The 18952-nt window shown below is 44.4% G+C and overlaps 7 protein-coding genes across 7 annotated transcripts; 4 read left to right on the top strand and 3 right to left on the bottom strand.

Annotated features, from left to right (window-relative positions):
* Nucleotides 1-30: 30 nt before the first annotated feature.
* Nucleotides 31-1207, bottom strand: LOC6526634 (glycoprotein-N-acetylgalactosamine 3-beta-galactosyltransferase 1). The gene is made up of 2 exons (XM_002087706.3): nt 363-1207; nt 31-304 (listed from the first exon to the last, which is right to left on the bottom strand). Exons 1-2 carry the CDS (start codon nt 1179-1181, stop codon nt 89-91), a joined length of 1035 nt encoding a protein of 344 aa, XP_002087742.1. The 5' UTR covers nt 1182-1207; the 3' UTR covers nt 31-88.
* A 423-nt stretch (nt 1208-1630) lies between these two features.
* Nucleotides 1631-2912, top strand: LOC6526633 (phenoloxidase-activating factor 2). The gene is made up of 2 exons (XM_002087705.4): nt 1631-1887; nt 1944-2912. The coding sequence occupies exons 1-2, from the start codon at nt 1696-1698 to the stop codon at nt 2763-2765; spliced, it is 1014 nt and encodes a 337-aa protein (XP_002087741.1). The 5' UTR covers nt 1631-1695; the 3' UTR covers nt 2766-2912.
* A 322-nt stretch (nt 2913-3234) lies between these two features.
* Nucleotides 3235-4437, top strand: LOC6526632 (phenoloxidase-activating factor 2). Its single transcript, XM_002087704.3, has 2 exons — nt 3235-3503; nt 3557-4437. Exons 1-2 carry the CDS (start codon nt 3336-3338, stop codon nt 4400-4402), a joined length of 1014 nt encoding a protein of 337 aa, XP_002087740.1. The 5' UTR covers nt 3235-3335; the 3' UTR covers nt 4403-4437.
* Nucleotides 4429-6523, top strand: LOC6526631. Its single transcript, XM_002087703.4, has 3 exons — nt 4429-5285; nt 5342-6178; nt 6233-6523. The coding sequence occupies exons 1-3, from the start codon at nt 4530-4532 to the stop codon at nt 6404-6406; spliced, it is 1767 nt and encodes a 588-aa protein (XP_002087739.1). The 5' UTR covers nt 4429-4529; the 3' UTR covers nt 6407-6523.
* Nucleotides 6376-9276, bottom strand: LOC6526630 (glycoprotein-N-acetylgalactosamine 3-beta-galactosyltransferase 1). Its single transcript, XM_002087702.4, has 5 exons — nt 8421-9276; nt 7568-8095; nt 7401-7497; nt 6961-7233; nt 6376-6901 (listed from the first exon to the last, which is right to left on the bottom strand). Exons 2-5 carry the CDS (start codon nt 8071-8073, stop codon nt 6620-6622), a joined length of 1158 nt encoding a protein of 385 aa, XP_002087738.1. The 5' UTR covers nt 8074-8095; nt 8421-9276; the 3' UTR covers nt 6376-6619.
* Nucleotides 9277-9598: 322 nt separating this feature from the next.
* On the bottom strand, nt 9599-11012 carry LOC6526629. Its single transcript, XM_002087701.2, has 2 exons — nt 10752-11012; nt 9599-10662 (listed from the first exon to the last, which is right to left on the bottom strand). Exons 1-2 carry the CDS (start codon nt 10761-10763, stop codon nt 9694-9696), a joined length of 981 nt encoding a protein of 326 aa, XP_002087737.1. The 5' UTR covers nt 10764-11012; the 3' UTR covers nt 9599-9693.
* A 463-nt stretch (nt 11013-11475) lies between these two features.
* Nucleotides 11476-14371, top strand: LOC6526628 (glycoprotein-N-acetylgalactosamine 3-beta-galactosyltransferase 1). The gene is made up of 4 exons (XM_002087700.3): nt 11476-11960; nt 12020-12113; nt 13706-14002; nt 14057-14371. Exons 1-4 carry the CDS (start codon nt 11518-11520, stop codon nt 14288-14290), a joined length of 1068 nt encoding a protein of 355 aa, XP_002087736.1. The 5' UTR covers nt 11476-11517; the 3' UTR covers nt 14291-14371.
* The last annotated feature ends 4581 nt before the right edge of the window (nt 14372-18952 follow it).

The raw sequence follows: 18952 nt of genomic DNA, 5'->3' as shown, positions 1-18952 counted from the left end.
CAGTTTTTTAGTAAGTAAAACTATTGTAAATACCAATTAAAAACTTGGATTTTGTTTTATTATTATGTTAAAGGAGAAGCATTATCTCTTAATAAGCGTAGTCAGCTGGAACTTCTGGCTCAGCACCCATAGGATGTGCTCCTGTCACTTCCTCGTCGGCGGTATAAAACTTAGCTGGCAGTGATTCTTCAATCTGTTTTCGACCAAAACTCCTTAGTCTGTAGATCATATACTCGAAACAGTGGATATAGTGATGATGAACGTAATGAAACGAAACCGCATAGTTGGACCAAGCGAAAATTCCCTGGAATAAAGCCAAATATTATTGGAATTATAATAGATAACTACTTTAAGCTACATACATCTTGCGTTCTGTAGATGAGGAACTTCCAGAACCAGGAGTTTGGGTCATAGCGCAGAAACAGATTGGATCTGGCCTGCGGCTCGATGAGATGCATGCGCCTGCGTCCCTTGGAGTCGTAGGTGCTGCCCGCCCGCACATTCACATTCTCGAGGCACTCCCTCAACTTGCCTGCGGTGGCACCCTCATCCCTTGGCTCGCACTTGGCAGGATTGGGCAGGGATACCTCCACTAAGCGGCGCAGTGCAGCACGACTCATCACAGTGCCCGGTGAGCCGAAGTAGATGGCCAACTGTGGACTGTAGGGATAGACCATGTATCGCAGGTTCTCCATTACCACGAACGTCTCGTCGTCGGCCTCCAGAAACCAATCGGCTTCGTTGAGGTGGTGCTCATGCAGGTACTTCAGGGCCATCTTCGTTTTCAGCCAAGATTCCCGGTAGTTGGGACTAACGGGCAGGGCCACAGTTTCCGATAGATTGACATCAGTGCGGCTGCTAAAGAAGATCAGCTTGTTGCACCTCCTGCCCCAAGTTTCCCAAACGGCTTTGGCCTGCGTCTTGTGATTAGTGGGCTGTGTGTACACATAGCACAGGACTCGCACCTCTTCGGTCAAGTCAATGTCCAGTTCAGTCCATCTTGCCGTGCGATTCGTGTGCGATTTGAGTTCCATTATGGGCCACACAAGCACCTGGGTGATTAGATAGCCAATCCCAATGCCCAGGAGCAGGAAAAGCACTGGACGAGCGGTTGATGGCGTCGTTGTAACCAGCTGGGAATGATTGCTCCGATCCAGAAAAACACACTCCTTCTGCTGCATTTTCGCCAGTACTGCGCTCGATCTCTGGATCCATATAATATATATATATATATATTTCATCGTCACACCTTTTCGTTACGCCCAGCTCTTAGAAATGCACAGCAAGTCAGCTCTTTTGTAGGAATAAGTTTAAATACGTATTTCATTTACATACTTTATGATGTATTTTCATAACTATCTAAGAAACAAAAGCTGATTCAGAATTCAGATTTGCTTATATATCAGATTTCATAAAGGTACTGAAATATTTTCAAATCTTTACAAACGTTGCTCAGTCTAAAGATTCCATTGATAGAAATGATAACGTTGAAGGCACCTACGATTTGTAGCATATATAATAATTAATAATTTCTAAAAAAATGAAATTCCCAGCTTTATCAGTATATACACAAAATAATTTAATTTATTATTTTATATTATATTAAATGTATAATTGCTTCATCTTATCTCTGTAAAACGAGCAGATGTCAAGTACCAGAACGGGCAGTATACGAAACTGCTCCGTGAGAACAAGATGTCGCAACTCTGGGCCTTTGCTTTGCTTCTCTTTGTGGGCTTCATCCTGTCCAGCAGTGCATCACACATGTGCCTGAGCTCCAATCTATGTGTTCCCAGGGAAAATTGTCGCGAGGAGGAGCCTTTCTTCGACTTCAGTTCCACAATCATTTGCACCGACGCAGAAGTGTGCTGCGAAAAGTCAAATGTGGTAGGCTTATAATATATTATGTTTATATTTTAATATATTTACCAACTGTTTCAAAGATCGGCATGAGTATAAGTGCTGCACAATATCCAGTGCACACGAGTAATCCAAATGGTTTGGACGAAAACACCAGGATATATAATGACCGAAGCAAGCCGAATCAATTTCCCTTTGTGATGGCATTGTTCGGCAAGGGCATTTACCTCGGAGGGGGATCTCTGATTACCCCGGGTCTGGTGCTAACCGCTGCCCACATCTTGGTGCGTTTTTTCCCCCATGATATCACGGTGAGAGCTGCCGCTTGGGATCTGTCATCCAGTGAGAATGTAGCTCCACCGTTGGATCGCCAAGTGATTAGGATCCTGCCGCATGAGGCATTTAACTACAGCAGCGGAGCCAACAACTTGGCGCTTCTCTTTTTGGATTCGCCTTTCGAGTTGGGGGCCAAAGTCCAGACCATATCCTTACCCATTCCGGGCACGAGTTTTGCGCAAAGGATCTGCACGGTCGCCGGTTGGGGTAGGAGATCATTAGCCGACACTGAAGTTCAACCCATCCAACAGAAGGTCGACTTGCCCGTAGTCGATAACTCGAAATGCCAGAGACAGCTGAGAAAAACTATACTGGGTTCGGACTACCAGTTGCCCCCCAGCTTGATGTGTGCCGGCGGAGAGGAGGGCAGAGATGTCTGCCTCCAGTTCGGAGGATCCGCCCTCTTCTGCTCCATGGGAGGGAATCCCAAACGCTACGAGCAGGCGGGCATCGTAAGCTTTGGCATTGGATGCGGCCAGAGAAATGTTCCCGGCACCTTCACCCAGGTGTCCAGGTTCAGGGAGTGGATCAATCCGCACCTGGAGCAAGTGCTTAGCGTGCTAATTTAGCGTTCTATCATGTCAAAACATCCTTAAACATTCTCGTGTATTTAAATGTTTTCAAAATAGCTTTCTAACATGTCAAAACATCCTTGAACTAACATTCTCTTGTATTTATATATTTTCTGAATTAAAGTTCAATCATCTTCACTCTCATTACAAGATTAAAATGCATACAAATGTATATGTTGCTACGTGTCTGCAGTAATCTCTTATAGATTATAAGAAAAACACACATTTAATCGCAGCTTAAAAGTTGGCTAATCCCACAAGTTATACACATTACTCCAATTCACTATACCTCACTATATCATACAATAAGTTTAGTTGAACATAAATTACATAATATATATGGTATATATATACTTATCATATGCGGAAATAAATATTTATATATGTCTCAAGTGATTTTCGTACTTATTATTGAAAGCACCTACTTTTTTGAATCGAATCGTTTTTTTTCCCTGGTTCTCTGATAACGAAGTGGATGATTCTTTCTTCTCAGAACACGAGTTCGATGGAAAGAGCTCTCTGAATAGATTTATACTTTGAGTCCAGCGTTCAGTCGCTAAGCAAGCAATGTGGCGAGGAGTTATACTAATCAGCTGCTGTCTCTGGACGGTTAGCGAGGCAGGAGCACCATGTGGCCTCCAGATGGAGTGCGTGCCCAAAGGACTGTGCAAGTCGGGCGCCTGGAATCAAAACCTGTGCCAGAACTCGGAAACCTGCTGTCACACTTCTCAAATGGTAAGTACACTGAGTTGTATTGCACGAATAATAATATATATCTTACATCCCAGTTAGTTGTCGGTGCTCCGATTAACTGCGGCAGGAGCAATCCCAATGGCCTGGATCCCACAGCAGCAGTGGCCGCTGATCAGGCGAAACCCAATCAGTTCCCTTGGACGGTGGCTCTGATGCAGAACATGATCGACTTCTTTGGCGCGGGAACTCTGGTCACCGAAAACGTGGTGATCACCGCTGCCCACCTGGTGCAAGATAAGACCATCAATGATTTTGTGATCCTCGGCGGCGCTTGGGACATAAACCAGCTGTACAGCAAAACGATTCGGTTGCGAACTGCGGCCAGGATTGTAGTGCATCCGGGTTTCAGTAACATAACCGGGATAAACAACATAGCCCTAATCGTGCTGGCTATTTCGTACGAGATCACGCCGCACATTGCACCCATCTGCTGGCCCACGCCCGGAGTGTCCTTCGATCGGGAACGCTGCCTGGTGGCCGGTTGGGGCAAGCAGAATCCCCTGGCCAAGAGCTATTCGCACAAGCAGAAGCGCATCGAGCTGCCCGTCGTGAGCCGGTCCACTTGCGAGTTGCTATTGCGGAGAACGGCTCTGGGCCGCAACTTTCAGCTGGACCCCAGTCTTCTCTGTGCGGGCGGGGAGAAGGGGCGGGATGCCTGCCGGGGCGACGGTGGATCCCCGCTAATGTGTCCCATTCTCGGACAGCCGACGCTCTACGAGTTCGCGGGCATTGTGAACGGTGGCTTGTCCTGCGGACAGCAGAATGTGCCTGCCCTGTACACGAACATCTCGCACATGAGGCCGTGGATTGAGAAGCAACTCAATGACGAACTCAATAAGCCGTACAAGACATTTCCCATCTATGATATATCCTATGACTAAAATATATGACCACTTTGTGGGAGATTTCTTCTTCATTGGATCTTGAAAAGATCAGAGTCCTATCCTGCTTTCTAGTTGATCCGGGGAGCTGTTCATATTAACGTAACTTGTACATAATACAGAAAATATGAAGCTACGGGATTTATTGCGCCTGCTGGCACTGTCCTTTGTTTTCTGGCTCATCGTACTGGAGGTGATCATATTCTGCAACAGCACCACCTTCGACAATCTACTCGAGTTGGTCCAAACGCCGTACAAGGAGACGGTCAACTCCTATGAGGTTGGTCTGCGCAGCGAGCACTGGGACGATGATCGCATTGCGCGAATTCTTCAGGCGAAGGTCCGCGTCCATTGCCTAGTTTATATGGACCGATCGGACTACAAGTTCGGTGCCCAGAAGGCAGGGCATATAGCGAAAACTTGGGCTCGTCGCTGCCCTCGACTGACCATTGTAAACCAAAGAAATATGACGCTGTTGCAGGCATATCGCCAGATTTACGTGGAATGCCACAATGAGCTCGACTGGCTGCTGGTGGTGTACTTGGACTCGTATGTGATCATGGAGAATCTGCGCCACCTGCTGGCTCAGTACTCGCCCTCGGAGGAGATCTACTTCAGTGCCTCACATGCCGCCTATGTGTACGCCCATGTGGGTCAGGTGTCCACCACGGATTACATCTTCAGTAGCGAGGCACTGGAGCAGCTGGCCACCAGGAGCTGTCTGCGAAACGAGATCTTCTTCAGGGAGTGCTTGACGCGGATGAGGAAGGGTCCCAGCGAGTGGCTCCTGCCCTTTAAGGTTCGGCATGAGCTGATCCCCTACAGCCTGCGCAACAGCTTCTGGCTGTGGCCCTGCTCCTTTCGATTTGTTTACCACAATCAGGTGAGTGGTTTGATTTGAAGTTGTTTCTGTATTGCATTGCTATTTGATATTTGTAGAGCTGGGAGAGCTGCTTTGGAGGAGCAGTCCTCCTTCCGTACAGCCGCGCCATGCAAATGTATGTCCTGGAGTTTTATCTCTACCACCTGCGTCCCTATGGTCACGTAAATCCCCTGCCGGAACTGGGCTCTCCCGATCCTCTGATGAAGATAGCATCTAGACCGCAGGACGATGAGCTGGCCAAGTTGATGTACAAGTCGGTGAGGATTATCTGCTTGGTGCTGACCTGGCCCATGAAGTACATGAGTGGCGCGCGGGCAATTAGTGAGACTTGGGGTCGTCACTGCAACCGAGTGATATACTATGGCAGCTCCACTCGAACTACTGTTTCTGGGTTGGAAATTGTGGGTCTGAATGGCACCGATACGCGCAGTAAATTGTGGGGCAAGACAAAGGCCGCGTTTCGCCATGCGTACAGAAACTATGGCCACGAGGCGGATTGGTTCTACAAGGCGGATGACGATACCTATGCCATCATGGAGAATATGCGCAAGCTGCTGAAACCCTACTCACCCGACAAACCCATTCACTTTGGCTCCCCCTTCAAGCTGGGATCCACCCTCTACATGTCCGGAGGCGCCGGCTACGTTCTGAGCAAAAAAGCCGTGGAGCTATTGAATCTGGGCGCCGCCGAGAACTGCCTGCCAGGTGATGTGGGCACCGAGGACTATGTGATGGGCCAGTGCCTGCGGCTATTGGATGTCCAGGCCGGGGATTCCAGAGATCTGCTGGGACGCCAGCGGTTCTTCTCGCTGCCGCTGGAGCACTTCCTCATACCGAATCGCGATAATGAGGGCTTCTGGCTGCAGGATTACCTGTATCAAACGTCTGGAACGGTGAGAGCTTCATATCGATTTGTAATATTCGAAAACCTGAACTTTAATTTTTAGGGAATGGAATGCTGCTCCACCTATTCGATTTCCATACACAACGTCTCTCCCTACGAAATGCACTTTCTGGACACGATTTTGTTTAAAAGACGACCATATGGACTTATTGCTGGTCATCCTCCTCGAAGAAAACTCAATAAAAATGGTCTGAGGAAACAGCAGTATAATATATAATGCTTATAATAATAATAATATGTATAGTATATAATAACATGTAGTTAAACAAATTCAACAACTTATTTGTTTGTCTACATAACAAATTAAAGCTTAAATGGCATCTAGTAAACTTAATTCTAAAATTCATTCATTTCATCTTGGTGTTACTCTTTGGCATAGTCTGTTGCAGTCAATCCAAATGAAAGTTAGCTAATGGTAATAATATAACTATTATTTCTTAAACTTGGAAGTGTTCTTAGTTCTGTAATTTGGTTTTGTGACGTTTTTGCCTGGCACCAGTTTGTTAAGAGCGTTTTGGTCAAGTTCAGCCGTTTTGGCTTGAAAGTGAATCAAAGTTGGCCTGGAATTGGTTTCCTTTTTTGGCAATTGACCCAGTTCCCTATTTAAGCCAAAAACTCGCAGCTTGTAGATAATATACTCGAGCACGTAGAACTCCTGTGCGTTGTTGTAGTGAAACGAGATGGCCGTGTTTGAGCAGCAGTCACTGGAGTTCTATGAATGCGACCAAGCTATTGAATAATCAAGTAACTTATATGTGTAGAATAACTTACATCTGGTGCTGTGTAGTAGAGCAGTGGCTGGTACCACTCCGGCGGCAGGGGATACCAGTGCAGTGGTGAGAAGGGAATGAAGCGACTTAAACCATGCTCATCCCGGGAATCACCGCCCACGACGCCCACTCCCGCCAGACAGCGTCCCAGTTCCACGTCCTCGTAGCCGTAGTTGCGACTGGTGCAGATGCTGCTGTTTCCAAAGCCCAGTTTCACCAGCCGGTGCAGGGCCATCTTGCTCAGCACATAGCCCGCTCCTCCCGACATGTAACCCTAAAAGGAGAGGGGATTCATTATCATTTCCGAAGCAAACTTCAAGTTTGTAGCACACTTTTTGGCGCCACCGTGTAAATACTGGGCTTGTGTAGAGAACATAAAACATTCCAAACTAAATATGACTATAACTAAAGATATTAAATTGTTGGAATTTTATATAATACCTCTTTGACATGCTGGCGAAACTTGTTTCCAAAATAAACCGGTTCCCTGAAATCGTAGGCGTGTAGAAAGGCGCGCAGGTTCTCCATGATAACATAGCTGTAATAAAATATAAAATATAAATGATAAATTAAAAATATTTAAATATTTTAAATAGCACTTCACTAACGTGTCATCGTCGGCCTTCAGGAACCAGTCGTACTTCTGGAAGTGGTGCTTATAGACGTACTGCAGCGCTGCCCGTGTCTTGGGCCACAGATTGGAGTAGCCCTCCCTCACGTTGAGCGCCACCGATCCCAGTTCCCTGTCCGCCTTGGTGCTCATGAAGATCAGCTTGTTGCAGCGCCCACCCCACGTGCGTTTGATGTGAATGGCCCGGGTGTGGTGCGTCTTCGGACTGGTCAGCACCATGCACAGGACACGTGTCTCGTTGAAGAGCCGCGCGGCCAGGATGTCCGGCGGTGGACTTGTAGTCGGAGGAGCAGTGGTGGGTGGCGTGGCTAGGATCCTGCTCCGCTGGCTGCTTGGAAAAGGACTGCTCTCCTCCTTCAGCCGATCGGAGCGATTCTGCCAGCGAGTGCGCTTCATCAGCTCGGACAGCAGTAATCCCCAAGCCAGACCGATCAGCACCATCAGCATCAGCTCCAGACGCTTTCGATGCGGCCGCACTCCCATCACTTCGATGCTCCTCCTCAGGCTTTATGGAGAAAAATACAAGTTTCACTAATCAGTTGCAAGATACAATATGATAAGCAAATTGATAACACGAATTTCACTATCAAAATATTTATAAAATATCCACTTGACATAGCACTTGATAAAGCATTTAACTCTTTACATATGCCATATAAACATATTAATTAAAGGATGTTTAAATATTTTATCAAATATATCACGCTCGTTTCTCAGCGAATCTCAGGTATTCACCAACATAGCGTATCGATTGATGTATGGAGTGTGGAATTCGCTTCGATTTTATCACTGCTTATTTTCTCTTATTTTTATGATTCGCGTTTGTTTACTTTTTTATGCAAATTTCGAGTCGTCGAGCGCTGCAGCGGACCAGTCGCCGTTGATATTGTTTTTGAATCACCGAATTAACACATTCTTGAGCCGGTGACGCAGAGTCGTCGAAAGCCTGTAAAGATGCGGTCGACCTTCGGGAAAACACTCAGTTGGCTTTCTGCTCAGGTGTGTGTTGTGGTGGCTATGGAGCTGTGGAGCTATCGAGCTGTGGAGCTATGGAGCTGTGGAGCTGTGGAGAGCTGTGGAGTCAGCTGTGGAGTGGCTCAATTGGCCCGAGTTCAATTCGATTCGCAATTGCTGAGCTGCAAATGGCAAGTGACGCTTTTGCCAGCCGTTTCAAACACATTTGTGCCGTTTCGAATCGCTGACACCAATTGTGCGACGGATACTTGCAGTTACTACTCCTCGATCGTTGCTCACACTCTTTTACCTCGGCGCACTGCCACAGAATATCAATCACAATCACGAGCCCTCAGCGGCAAGGCAATAAAAAGTAAACGCGACTTGAAGCGCCAAACAAAAAAAAATAAACAAAGAGCCAAGGCAATACGGAATACGAAAAAAAACAAACTCGAAAACAAACAGCTAGCAACGTCTTCACGCTTTGCCGGCAGTTGACAGACTTGGCTTAAATCGAAGTCCAAAATGTTGCTGGTGAAATACCTTAACGCTTCTCCCGCTGCCATGTTGCCAGATATTTAACGGCTATGCACGTTTTTCTATTCAATTGATTTCAAAATGTTATGGAAAATATGCATATTTATTTAAGTTTCCTTTGTTGAACCAAACAGTGAGTTTTTGAGAGTGTTTCAAATTCTAGAAAGATGATATTTAAGGCTTAAATAAATGTTGACATCCTAAAATCACATATATTACTTTAGTGCATAATTAGATAATGGCTTTTTCTTACTGCCTAAACAAGCTTTGACCTTTCATCATTTTGCCTAGCCAAAAGTGGCCAAAAGTGTTTGAGCCATTGTGCTGGCTCCTTAAAAGGCTACAGCACATGGCACTCGCACCTTAATATGCCTTTAGCGATTCCGCAACACAGGCTTCACTCCACCACCTGTTTTTAAATTTTCAAAATGCCAGCAAAAAGCTTTTTCCAAGCTTCTTGGTAACCATATTAACCACCAAAGGCCTGAGGGTAGGCTACACATTCAAAATACCAAGCTATGATCAACGATTTGTATTTATTTATACGAAAACTAGCAGTAGATGAAGCACAATGAAGGAATATACAAGGAGTGCGTAGCCCACGAGAAGGACTCAGGCGTAGGGACCGCCGGAGGCGTCCAGGCCACGCGGAGCATTGGCGTAGCTGTCCTCGGCGAAGGTGCTGGTCACTTGGGATCCGGCAACGGTGCCCGAAGATGAGCCGGAACCGGCAACAGCTCCAGATCGCAGGACAGTTCCTGCTGCACCTGATACTCCTGGTGCTGCTGATACTCCTGTTGCAGCTGCTGCTCCCGAGGAGCGAATAACATCCACAGACTTGGAGCGCTCATCCCGAGCCACAAATGGAGTGGGCTGCGCCACCTTAACCACAGGAACAACCACCGCCTTTAGGGCATAGGGCACCCGGTTGACCACCGCATTGAAGCCATGCACATCATCCGCCGTGTAGGTCACGGTGCGCTTGTAGCCATCGGGATCGACGAGGCTGTAGAATCCACGCACCACATAGCCATCCCGGGTCTCGCTGTGCTCCTTGATGTCGCCGGTGCTCTCGTCGTTCACGGCATAGTTGAAGCTGTAGCTGGCGGGCGGAAAGACCTCTGGCTCCTGCTGCTGGCGCAGAACGGAGCTGACCACCACCGAATCCGACTGCTGTTGCTGAATGGATGGAGCTAGCTGCTGCTGTTCCTGCTGCTGCTGTGCGGACGACACCACCTCCGAGTTCTGCTCGTGGCGGAGGATGGGCAGCGGTGAGGGCAGCAGCACGGCTTCGGCATTGGCAGCGCTGGCCGCATTCTGGAGAAGATTGGAGGCCTGGACACTGGCCGTACGGCTGCCGGCGGCGAACTGATTTCTGGCGGGCGCCACGTAGTCATAGCCATCGGGCGTGGCCTCCGAATTCAGCGCATTGTTGCTGGGCGTGTGGTAGTCGCTTAGGAAATCCTCGCCAGAACTGGATGCACTGCGTTCCGATGGGCTGGCCGCCTTTGCGGACTTCTCGTTGTAGTTGTACTCCGCTTGGCCAGCGGCCAAAAGTGCCAGAGACAGCAGGGCAAAAAACTAGAAATACGCATAGGCATTAAGTTAAGTTTTCAAAGGATATCCGTTGAGTCCTTGCATCCTGCCCCTTGATTTTGAACACAACTCACCTTGGCTGCCATCGCAAATCGTTTGGATGTTCCTTTCGTGGGAGTGCCTCTACAAATTGTCAGCTAACTGATGTCATAATTGAAGCAGCCCGGTGTTTTTATACTTCATCCCAATTGCAGTTCATTACCCAATGATGATAGGTAGTTATACAATGTCATGCGCCTCAATTGATTGATTTACCATTGTCCAAAGTCGCGACAAAGTATTGGTAACACTTTCATTTTCAATTTGTGACCACTTTTGTGCTGCGTAAGAGACAAGAGGCAGACACTATTGAAAGATGACATGGAGGTGTGTTATTGTCGAAAATCAGAATTGGAGCAAAAGTTGGCCATAAAAGTTGAGTACTGTCGCCAATCTTAGCAATTTAAATAAACCTATCAAATTTGATATAGCTTAAATAAACCTATCAAATTCAATATAGTTTAAATACTATTCATATACTTTACGATTAGGTATTTATATTTATTCATTTTCAAATACCTTAAGTTTAGGTATTTAAATTTATTCATTGTATAATAGATATTAAACCTTCACAACCCACTTAATTCAGAAGCCCATGTGCGTGGCGATCCCTAATCTGCCACCGCAACGCAGAAGTTTGATGCTTCTTGATAAGAAAACAAAAATCGAAACCGGTTGCTGGCCAACTGACTGATGCCAAGATGCTGCCTGATTTTGGCTGATTGCCGTCTGGCTAAAACAAACGGCCAACTGGCGGCAATCGGGAACGAATCGTCGCGGAGAACACAACGCTCGTGGAGAATGACGGCCAAGATGAAGTTGCGCTCCCAGCTGCATCTGCTCACGGGTTTCATGGCGGGATTCGTGCTGGCCTTCGTGCTCCTCCTCTACGTCTACGATGTCAGCCGGATGACGCCCTGCTGGAGCAGTACCTCCACCAGATCCATGGCCACAACGGCCGGTTTTGTGGATGAACCACAACCGCGCGTACTGTGCATGGTGCTCACCTGTCCGGAGAACGTGCAGAGCCTGGCCAGGAGTGTCTACGAGACGTGGGGCCGGCGCTGCAGTCGCCTGATCTTCGCCAGCAGCGAGGACTACGAGCCACTGGGCGTGGTCCAGGTGGTGGAGCCAGCAGGCGGTGGCTACGAGGATCTGTGGAACAAAACGCGCGAGGGATTCCGCCACGTTTGGCAGCACTACGCCGGCGACTACGATTGGTTCCTCAAGGCGGACGATGATACGTGAGTTAAGCTGGCGGAGATCCTTCTGGCCACATCTTCATTTACGAATCTGTACACAGTTACGTGGTCATGGAGAATCTGCAGCATCTGCTCCGTGGCTTCGATCCGGATACGCCCGTCTTCTTTGGCTACAAGATGTCGCGATACAATGTGGTGAGTAATTACACATAATTAGCATTAACTTCCGGCTCGTAGTTAATCGATTATATCGTCACTGCACTGTGAAAAATGTTTAGAAATATGATTCTCAATTCTCACTGAGTTCAAACTTCTTTTTATTGCAATTTTTCCCAGTGCACGTGATTTATTTAATAAGTGATCTAGTTGATCGCTGGCATTAGCTTCTAATTAACTGCTCATCTTGCATGTTTTTGTCGCCCGCTTGTTAAGCTAATTTGAAATTCAAATTTTCGTTTTTCAGTTTCGCTTTTTTCGATGTTGTTTAAATTATTTCTTCCGATTTAAGCCAAAATGCTGCCAGCGAAAGAAGTTTTTAAGGGCCAATAAATCTTATTTGGGGCTTAATTATTCGGAGAAAATGAACACATCAAAATGGGTTTACACAGTTATATAGCTATTTTGATAAGTAATTATATAGAAATTATATAAAATGTTTAGTCAGCTAAAGTGCTTTTACGATATGTGCCGAAGAAATGTGCTAATCCCAAATGGATCTCTTTGTTCGAAGAACCGGTCCCCTATTGTGAGTGTAATTTTCAAATAACCAATAGCCATTTATTGTGCATTGCCTGGCGGTAAACAAGCATTAATCTATTATTGGTGGGATGATATCACGCCAAAGAGTTAAGATCTCGAAAAAGATCTTCGAAAAGCTTCTTGTCTTTGCATTTTCCGTGCGCATCCATCAAGTGGAGGAAATTAAATTCGCATTAACCATCCAAGCTGCAGTCTGCGCCAACTAACAAACTAACCAACTAGCAAACTAGCAAACTAAGAAACTAATGGCAATGACTCACCTGAGGTCATCGCGAGCACCTGTCACGCATCTTTCACAGCCGCGCCTTTTGGGCAGCAGGCGCGGATTCACCTCGCCATTTGACATTTGCAAGAGTTGGGCAAGCTCTTTGGGAGCCGAGGTACAACTGGGTACATCTGGGCTGAATAAATAAGTAACGTACACAAATGAGTTATGGGGGCCCACGGCTGGGAAACCAAGATATTAAAATGTTTTCTTTGTTTCAGCTTCTGCAGCGCACACACTTTGAATAGAGTTTATCTCGCTGGCTGGTTATTCCTAAAGCTTCGTAAATGCCTTAATGACTCGTGATTGATAACTTTGATTATTTCACATGACTTTGCCTAATATTGTGTTTCATTTCGGTTTTTAATAAGGCATTTTTATGCTCCTATGACATAGTTTTCGAGTTATAATTGCCCACACTTCAGCAACATAATCCTACATAATCCCAAGTCAAATGTGACAATTGAATTCAATAATTCACTAACATTAACTTGTGAGCTTTGCTCGTTTACAAGTGATTTTGATTCGTGTTTTGACACATCATTCCCAGCGACCTTCAAAGTGGGATTAAATTCATATTCATTTCGTTGGTGGGTATGTTAAAAACCTAAATAGCGTTACTAAAATGTGGAAAAGCATGCTCTTTCGGGCCTTTGAAGTAAATAGTTTAGCATAAGCATACTTTACGATATGGGAACGGGTTTGGTAACTTACCATTTCAATATGACAATTTGTGTTAATCGCGAAATTTGCTATTCTCTAGAGTTATATGTCCGGCGGTGCCTCGTACATTTTGAGTCGTGAGGCGCTCCATCGGTTTGCAACACAAGCCTACGAATCCGAGGTGATTTGTCCGCAGCCCAAGAAGATGGGCATCGAGGACTTTTACATGGGAATATGTCTGCAGAATGTGGGCGTCCACTTCGTCGACTCCACACAGGCCTTGGATGGAGACACGAAACCAAAGTTTATGCCCCTGGATCTGGAGAACTATATGTCGGATGGCAATTACACCATTCCGGATTGGTTGCGCCTGATGAGTCTATCTTCAGTTGAAACTGTGAGTCCCATGATTATATCAAAATATGCTAAAGTAATAAATATTCCATTTTAGGGCTTGGGATGCTGTTCCAACTATTCGGTGGCCTTTCATTATGCCAGTCGAGAGCGCATGTTCCTCTACGAGTTTCTAATCTATCATCTGAAAGTATTCGATTCTAACCAGATTTCTGAAAGCCGACACAGAAGTCGATTGAGCTTATCTGATTTAGCGAGACGATTTCCCCTGGAAGATAACTCCCATATAAAAGACTTGCTGCAAATGTCTGAGAAACCTAATAATTTTTGATTAATTTTAGCATCTAAATGTGTTTTTGCTTTAGCTATTAAGATTGTGATATGAACTAATGAATATATTTATGATGTTATATATATTTCTTAAATTATGAAGTGTTTCTATTTGCTTGGACTTAGAACGAGGTTACACATAAAGTAGAATATTACCAAAGCGTACTAGTTAAAACTAACGCATTTTAAAGACGGAAAAAGCAAGCCTTTAAAAATTGGTAGAGAAATATTATGCATACTTTTGGGGATTTTGCTGAATGACAGGTGCAATAGAAAAAAGTAGCGACTGTTATAAATTTGTATCCGTTGTGTAAAATAATTGTTTTTTACATTAGTTAATATTTTATAAATGAATGATGACTATGCGCAACTTAATCATTTTAATTGCTTAATGTGAAGGATTAAGTTTTAAAGTACTTACTAGTTTTTATTTCCCTAAATATAGAGACTAATATATTTTTGCAAAAAGTTCATGAATCTCTGTATAGTCTACCTATGTATAGGATCAATCCATTTAGGATAAATGTTACCTTATACACAAAAATTAACTTTATTTTACATTTAAGTAACTTGAAGTTAAACCTCCTCTGTTGTTCGTTACTTATTAAAGTTTAAAGTGTTTCAAGTTTACCAGAAAGATTCCGCAATTGGTATTAAGCGGATGGCACATGGTCTGTAATATATTATATATTGAAAATTTATTGCATTGACCTTGCGGCTATTGACTGCGGCATTTAACTAACACCTGGCCGCTAGACATCGCAAAATTGGCAGCAGCGGAGGGTTTGGATGGATTGGACCTGGAAAATAAGGCCAAAACCGGGCATGTATCACATGGAAATCCTTCAGTGGGGGCATTCTTGCATGAAGGGCTGACCGACTGAACTGCACTCGACTAGGCTGAGTTTTCATTACCAAAGTCAATGGCCCAGTCTCACCTTAAAGCCGCCTCACCTGCTTCAGTTAGCCAACAAACATGAACTACATACATACGTACATACGTATCTATGTGCTATGCTGTTGCGAAGCCAAAGTTAATTAAATCCAAAATCACGTACGCATGCGCACTGTGTGTGTGTCTCAGTTGGCATTTCCACTTGAAATGCCTGCGGAGCAGATAGAGATGTATTTTTTAGAAGCCGGCTGCGAAACTATTTATGGTAAAATGGCATTAGAATTGGATGCATCATTGATGGGATGCGACGAGCGTGGCTCGTTAAGTATGAGATGCAAGTGAAAGGGAACTTGTTTCGCTGCGATTTTCTACCTACATATACATTGTAAGCATATTGTTAGGCATGAGCTCAGTGTGTTAACGGGTTAACGCAGTTAATGGAACATAAATGCGAAAAGCTCTATTGAGGAAGCGAATACTGCAGCGCTTGTGCAAACAGGGCGCTTGGCTTCGAGTGCTGGGAGTGGGCCACAAGTGCACCTTGGTATCACACTTCAGTGCAGTGCCATGGATATGGGCATATGGGATGGGTTCTTAATCGTTTGATATACTTTTTCAAAATGACTGTGGGATTTTTGAATGGATTTTGAATTCGCGTATGGTGTTGCATCGCTTGCTTACCTTGTAAGACTAACAATATTTCTCGGTGTATCGAATAGGATTCGATTTGCTTATGAGCAAATAACTATCACAAGCCCTTACTGAGCAAATGGCTTGATAAGCTGCCTCAAGGAATCCAATTAGCGGAAAATGATTTAATTCATGAGACGTACCAACTCCGCAGTGCAACTATTTGCTAACAAGCCAGACTAAAACGGCTACCAGTTGCAGCTACCTACTAGTGACTGGTGCACTAGTCACTACTGACTACTTAATTCAGTTTACTTGGGCAAATACCCAAGCTCACAATGTATCAGCGATCCAAAACGGCCGTCACACGGTGCGTATGCTTAATGCGTTTGGCTTAACTTTGACTTGCGCTTGCCGCAAATCTGAGTTTGCTAAGCGTGTTCCATTTTGTGGGCCAACACCAGCTTCACAGCTTTTTGTTGCTGCTCTGGTTATTGTCACCTGTCCGATTATTGTTTTTATTACTATTTCTATTTGGCCGCCTTGTGCGTTGGCCTGACCTTCGATCTCACTTGCTCTCGATTTGCAAGCCATTAAAATTGATATTTTTCGTAGCTGAAACTGAAATTGTATCGACACCGAAATCCAAGCTGTAAAAAATCAATTACTTTGCTATGCGTAGCCGTGCCGTGTTACTCATTGATATATATGTATGTATATATATTTATTTTTTTTCGGTTGCTTGGGTTTTTTATGCCGTGAAAGTTGTTAAACCATTTAACATCACTGTTGTTGGTGCTTTGAATTTGATTTTGCTGAGCAAGATAAATTAATTATTAATGTGGCTCGAATATTTGCAGGCCATTTCACATAAACACAGAAATTATTGCTCGTTTTTTACCCTTCACTTTTTGTTGTGGCCAAGACACATAGGCCAGGAATGCGATATCATTGTTGCTGTCTTCCACTTTTTTTTTGTGATTTTTTGATTGGGAGTTCTGTGTGCGTAAATTGTTGTGGAGCTGATCGAGAGCTTGTTTAGAACTCGTAATTGCTGTTGAGGCCGAGAGTGTTTTGGGCTTGGTAGTACCATTAAAGCCTCGAGTGGGGGCTCGAAACTTCGAGTCTTCCAGTCTGGACTCGGACCGAACTATTTTTGACTCCGCAACTCCCGGCTATAAACAGATTACCTCAACTTTTATTGATATCTTACTAATGTAATTGCGATTAAAAAAGGAATAAATAGTTGTAGTAGTAATTGGTGTTCGCAAGATTACTATCAAGTTTTATTTCCGGAATCCGAAATCAAAATGCCAAAGGGTCAAAATCTTATCGCTGACAATTAAATACAAATAAATGTATTTGGAATATAGGCCTTATCAGTAGCACTCCTCGGCAGTCTGCCAAAAAATCCACAATCAGTTGAGTTTAAGCGTTCATTATTAGCAGTATGCTGCAACTGGGAGCTATAATTTTATTCGCGTTTATTGTCTGGAATCCTCACGGATCCCAGGCAAAGTCCTCCCCCTAAGTGTTCTATTTCGGGACATCATTCCAGTACTAGATTGTGTGGCCTTGCACCGATCAAACTGCAGTGGTGCAGTCCATGTAAATGAAACTCTGGAAAAACTGTCTGGGATCGAGGCCAAGCAAAAGGAAATGCAGGAGTCGTCGGCATCTTTGTTGAACGGACAGCTGGATTTAAAAACTTTGAACGAGATGATTACCGAATTGGTATTCCAGGTGAAAGAGTTCAAGAACACCACGGACACCCTTCAGCATTCACTGCACAGCTATTTCAATCAAATACAGGAAAGCCTCAACTCCATTAAAGTACCTCCTCCATCAGCGGGCATTACGCAGCCGAAGTATGAGAAAATCGGATCGCAGGTGATTCACGTCGAGAATAATTTGAGGGTTACCTGGAATGCAGCTAAAAATACATATGTGCCGTGCAATGGGAGGACAACTGGCATCCGCTAAGAACATGCATGACTTTAACGCCTTCAAGATGAAGGTGCATGAAAAATACTGCTACTGGGTGGGCATCAATGATATAGAAAGGGAGGGTATTTTTGTACCCGTGGAATCCGGCAATGCAGCCGGATTGATTTGGTATTTTAGTGAAACGGATGACTTACTCAAAAAGCAAAACTGCCTTGAGACTCGGAGTGGTAAAGTGTGCAATACATCGTGTACCGATTTGAATTACTTCATATGCGAAGCATCAACTTGAAATGTAGATGTTCTTAAAAATAAATCGTATGCTTCCCATTATTATCTTTGTATTATTATTACTTATCGCTATTATTTCAGTTTATTGCGCATTACATGGTTGATTATCATTATCAATTTGGAATCGATAAATAGCCCACAGCTGCAGATACCAATCGAATTAACGTAGTCAACTTCAAATTGCCGCTTGGAAGGCCTCATCGCTAAAAAAAATAACCATTTACAAGTTGCCTCATTGCACGCACAGATAAATCAACACTCGACGACAATCGGCAGCACATAGAAATTAATTAATTTAATTACTTATCCAACTGAATTGCTTTGGAGTTTCGAGTTCTCGACTTATGCTTGTGTCTTTTCAATACATTTTTGTGATTTTTTTTAATGACAATCGAGCATGAAACGTTCGATTCATTTTTTTGTTCTTCTGCGCAACTCATTCAAAGTGCACTCAAAAGTTGGAAATGTGTTTTATTTTTTGTTTTGTTTTTTATTGGTTTTTTGATTTTCCATGCGTGTTGGTTGAAAGTAAGCGTCGATCGTTATTATTGCAAGAATAATAAATATTTATAGATGCGCCCGTTCTGCTAAATACCTGGCTGCACTTGTTAAGCCCGGCTCGAATCGAAGATAAATAAGAATCTTAATTGATTTTAATGTGCACAGCTGCATTTGACGACTTCTGACTCTTGACTGACATCCGAACAAAGATCGAAGATGCTAGTACGGGGCCATGGGCCATAAGTGAGCTGTCGACAGGCTCCTACAATACTTGACATCAAATACATTGTCTCTGGACAATGGTTAAATGTTCCAGAGCTCAATCATCGAATGATTGAGTGCCTGAGAAGCTTGCACGTGTTGCCCTATAGGATTCTTTTTGATCTTAATATTAAACTGATC

Source organism: Drosophila yakuba, chromosome 2L (genome assembly GCF_016746365.2).
Source record: "Drosophila yakuba strain Tai18E2 chromosome 2L, Prin_Dyak_Tai18E2_2.1, whole genome shotgun sequence".
Classification (NCBI taxonomy): Eukaryota; Metazoa; Arthropoda; class Insecta; order Diptera; family Drosophilidae; genus Drosophila; species Drosophila yakuba.
This window is presented reverse-complemented; position numbering and strand designations above follow the sequence as displayed.

What these genes read in the sequence shown, in the direction of transcription:
- LOC6526628 (XM_002087700.3), top strand. Translation starts at nt 11,518, where the DNA reads ATGACGGCCAAGATGAAGTTGCGCTCCCAGCTGCATCTGCTCACGGGT. An exon ending in CTCAAGGCGGACGATGATAC is followed by an intron (nt 11,961 to 12,019) that starts GTGAGTTAAGCT and finishes ATCTGTACACAG; the next exon opens with TTACGTGGTCATGGAGAATC. An exon ending in AGATGTCGCGATACAATGTG is followed by an intron (nt 12,114 to 13,705) that starts GTGAGTAATTAC and finishes GCTATTCTCTAG; the next exon opens with AGTTATATGTCCGGCGGTGC.
- LOC6526631 (XM_002087703.4), top strand. Translation starts at nt 4,530, where the DNA reads ATGAAGCTACGGGATTTATTGCGCCTGCTGGCACTGTCCTTTGTTTTC. An exon ending in GATTTGTTTACCACAATCAG is followed by an intron (nt 5,286 to 5,341) that starts GTGAGTGGTTTG and finishes TGATATTTGTAG; the next exon opens with AGCTGGGAGAGCTGCTTTGG. An exon ending in TGTATCAAACGTCTGGAACG is followed by an intron (nt 6,179 to 6,232) that starts GTGAGAGCTTCA and finishes TTTAATTTTTAG; the next exon opens with GGAATGGAATGCTGCTCCAC.
- LOC6526633 (XM_002087705.4), top strand. Translation starts at nt 1,696, where the DNA reads ATGTCGCAACTCTGGGCCTTTGCTTTGCTTCTCTTTGTGGGCTTCATC. An exon ending in GCTGCGAAAAGTCAAATGTG is followed by an intron (nt 1,888 to 1,943) that starts GTAGGCTTATAA and finishes ACTGTTTCAAAG; the next exon opens with ATCGGCATGAGTATAAGTGC.
- LOC6526632 (XM_002087704.3), top strand. Translation starts at nt 3,336, where the DNA reads ATGTGGCGAGGAGTTATACTAATCAGCTGCTGTCTCTGGACGGTTAGC. An exon ending in GCTGTCACACTTCTCAAATG is followed by an intron (nt 3,504 to 3,556) that starts GTAAGTACACTG and finishes CTTACATCCCAG; the next exon opens with TTAGTTGTCGGTGCTCCGAT.
- LOC6526630 (XM_002087702.4), bottom strand. Translation starts at nt 8,073, where the DNA reads ATGGGAGTGCGGCCGCATCGAAAGCGTCTGGAGCTGATGCTGATGGTG. An exon ending in TTCGCCAGCATGTCAAAGAG is followed by an intron (nt 7,234 to 7,400) that starts GTATTATATAAA and finishes CTCTCCTTTTAG; the next exon opens with GGTTACATGTCGGGAGGAGC. An exon ending in TCTACTACACAGCACCAGAT is followed by an intron (nt 6,902 to 6,960) that starts GTAAGTTATTCT and finishes TCGCATTCATAG; the next exon opens with AACTCCAGTGACTGCTGCTC.
- LOC6526634 (XM_002087706.3), bottom strand. Translation starts at nt 1,181, where the DNA reads ATGCAGCAGAAGGAGTGTGTTTTTCTGGATCGGAGCAATCATTCCCAG. An exon ending in TCATCTACAGAACGCAAGAT is followed by an intron (nt 305 to 362) that starts GTATGTAGCTTA and finishes GCTTTATTCCAG; the next exon opens with GGAATTTTCGCTTGGTCCAA.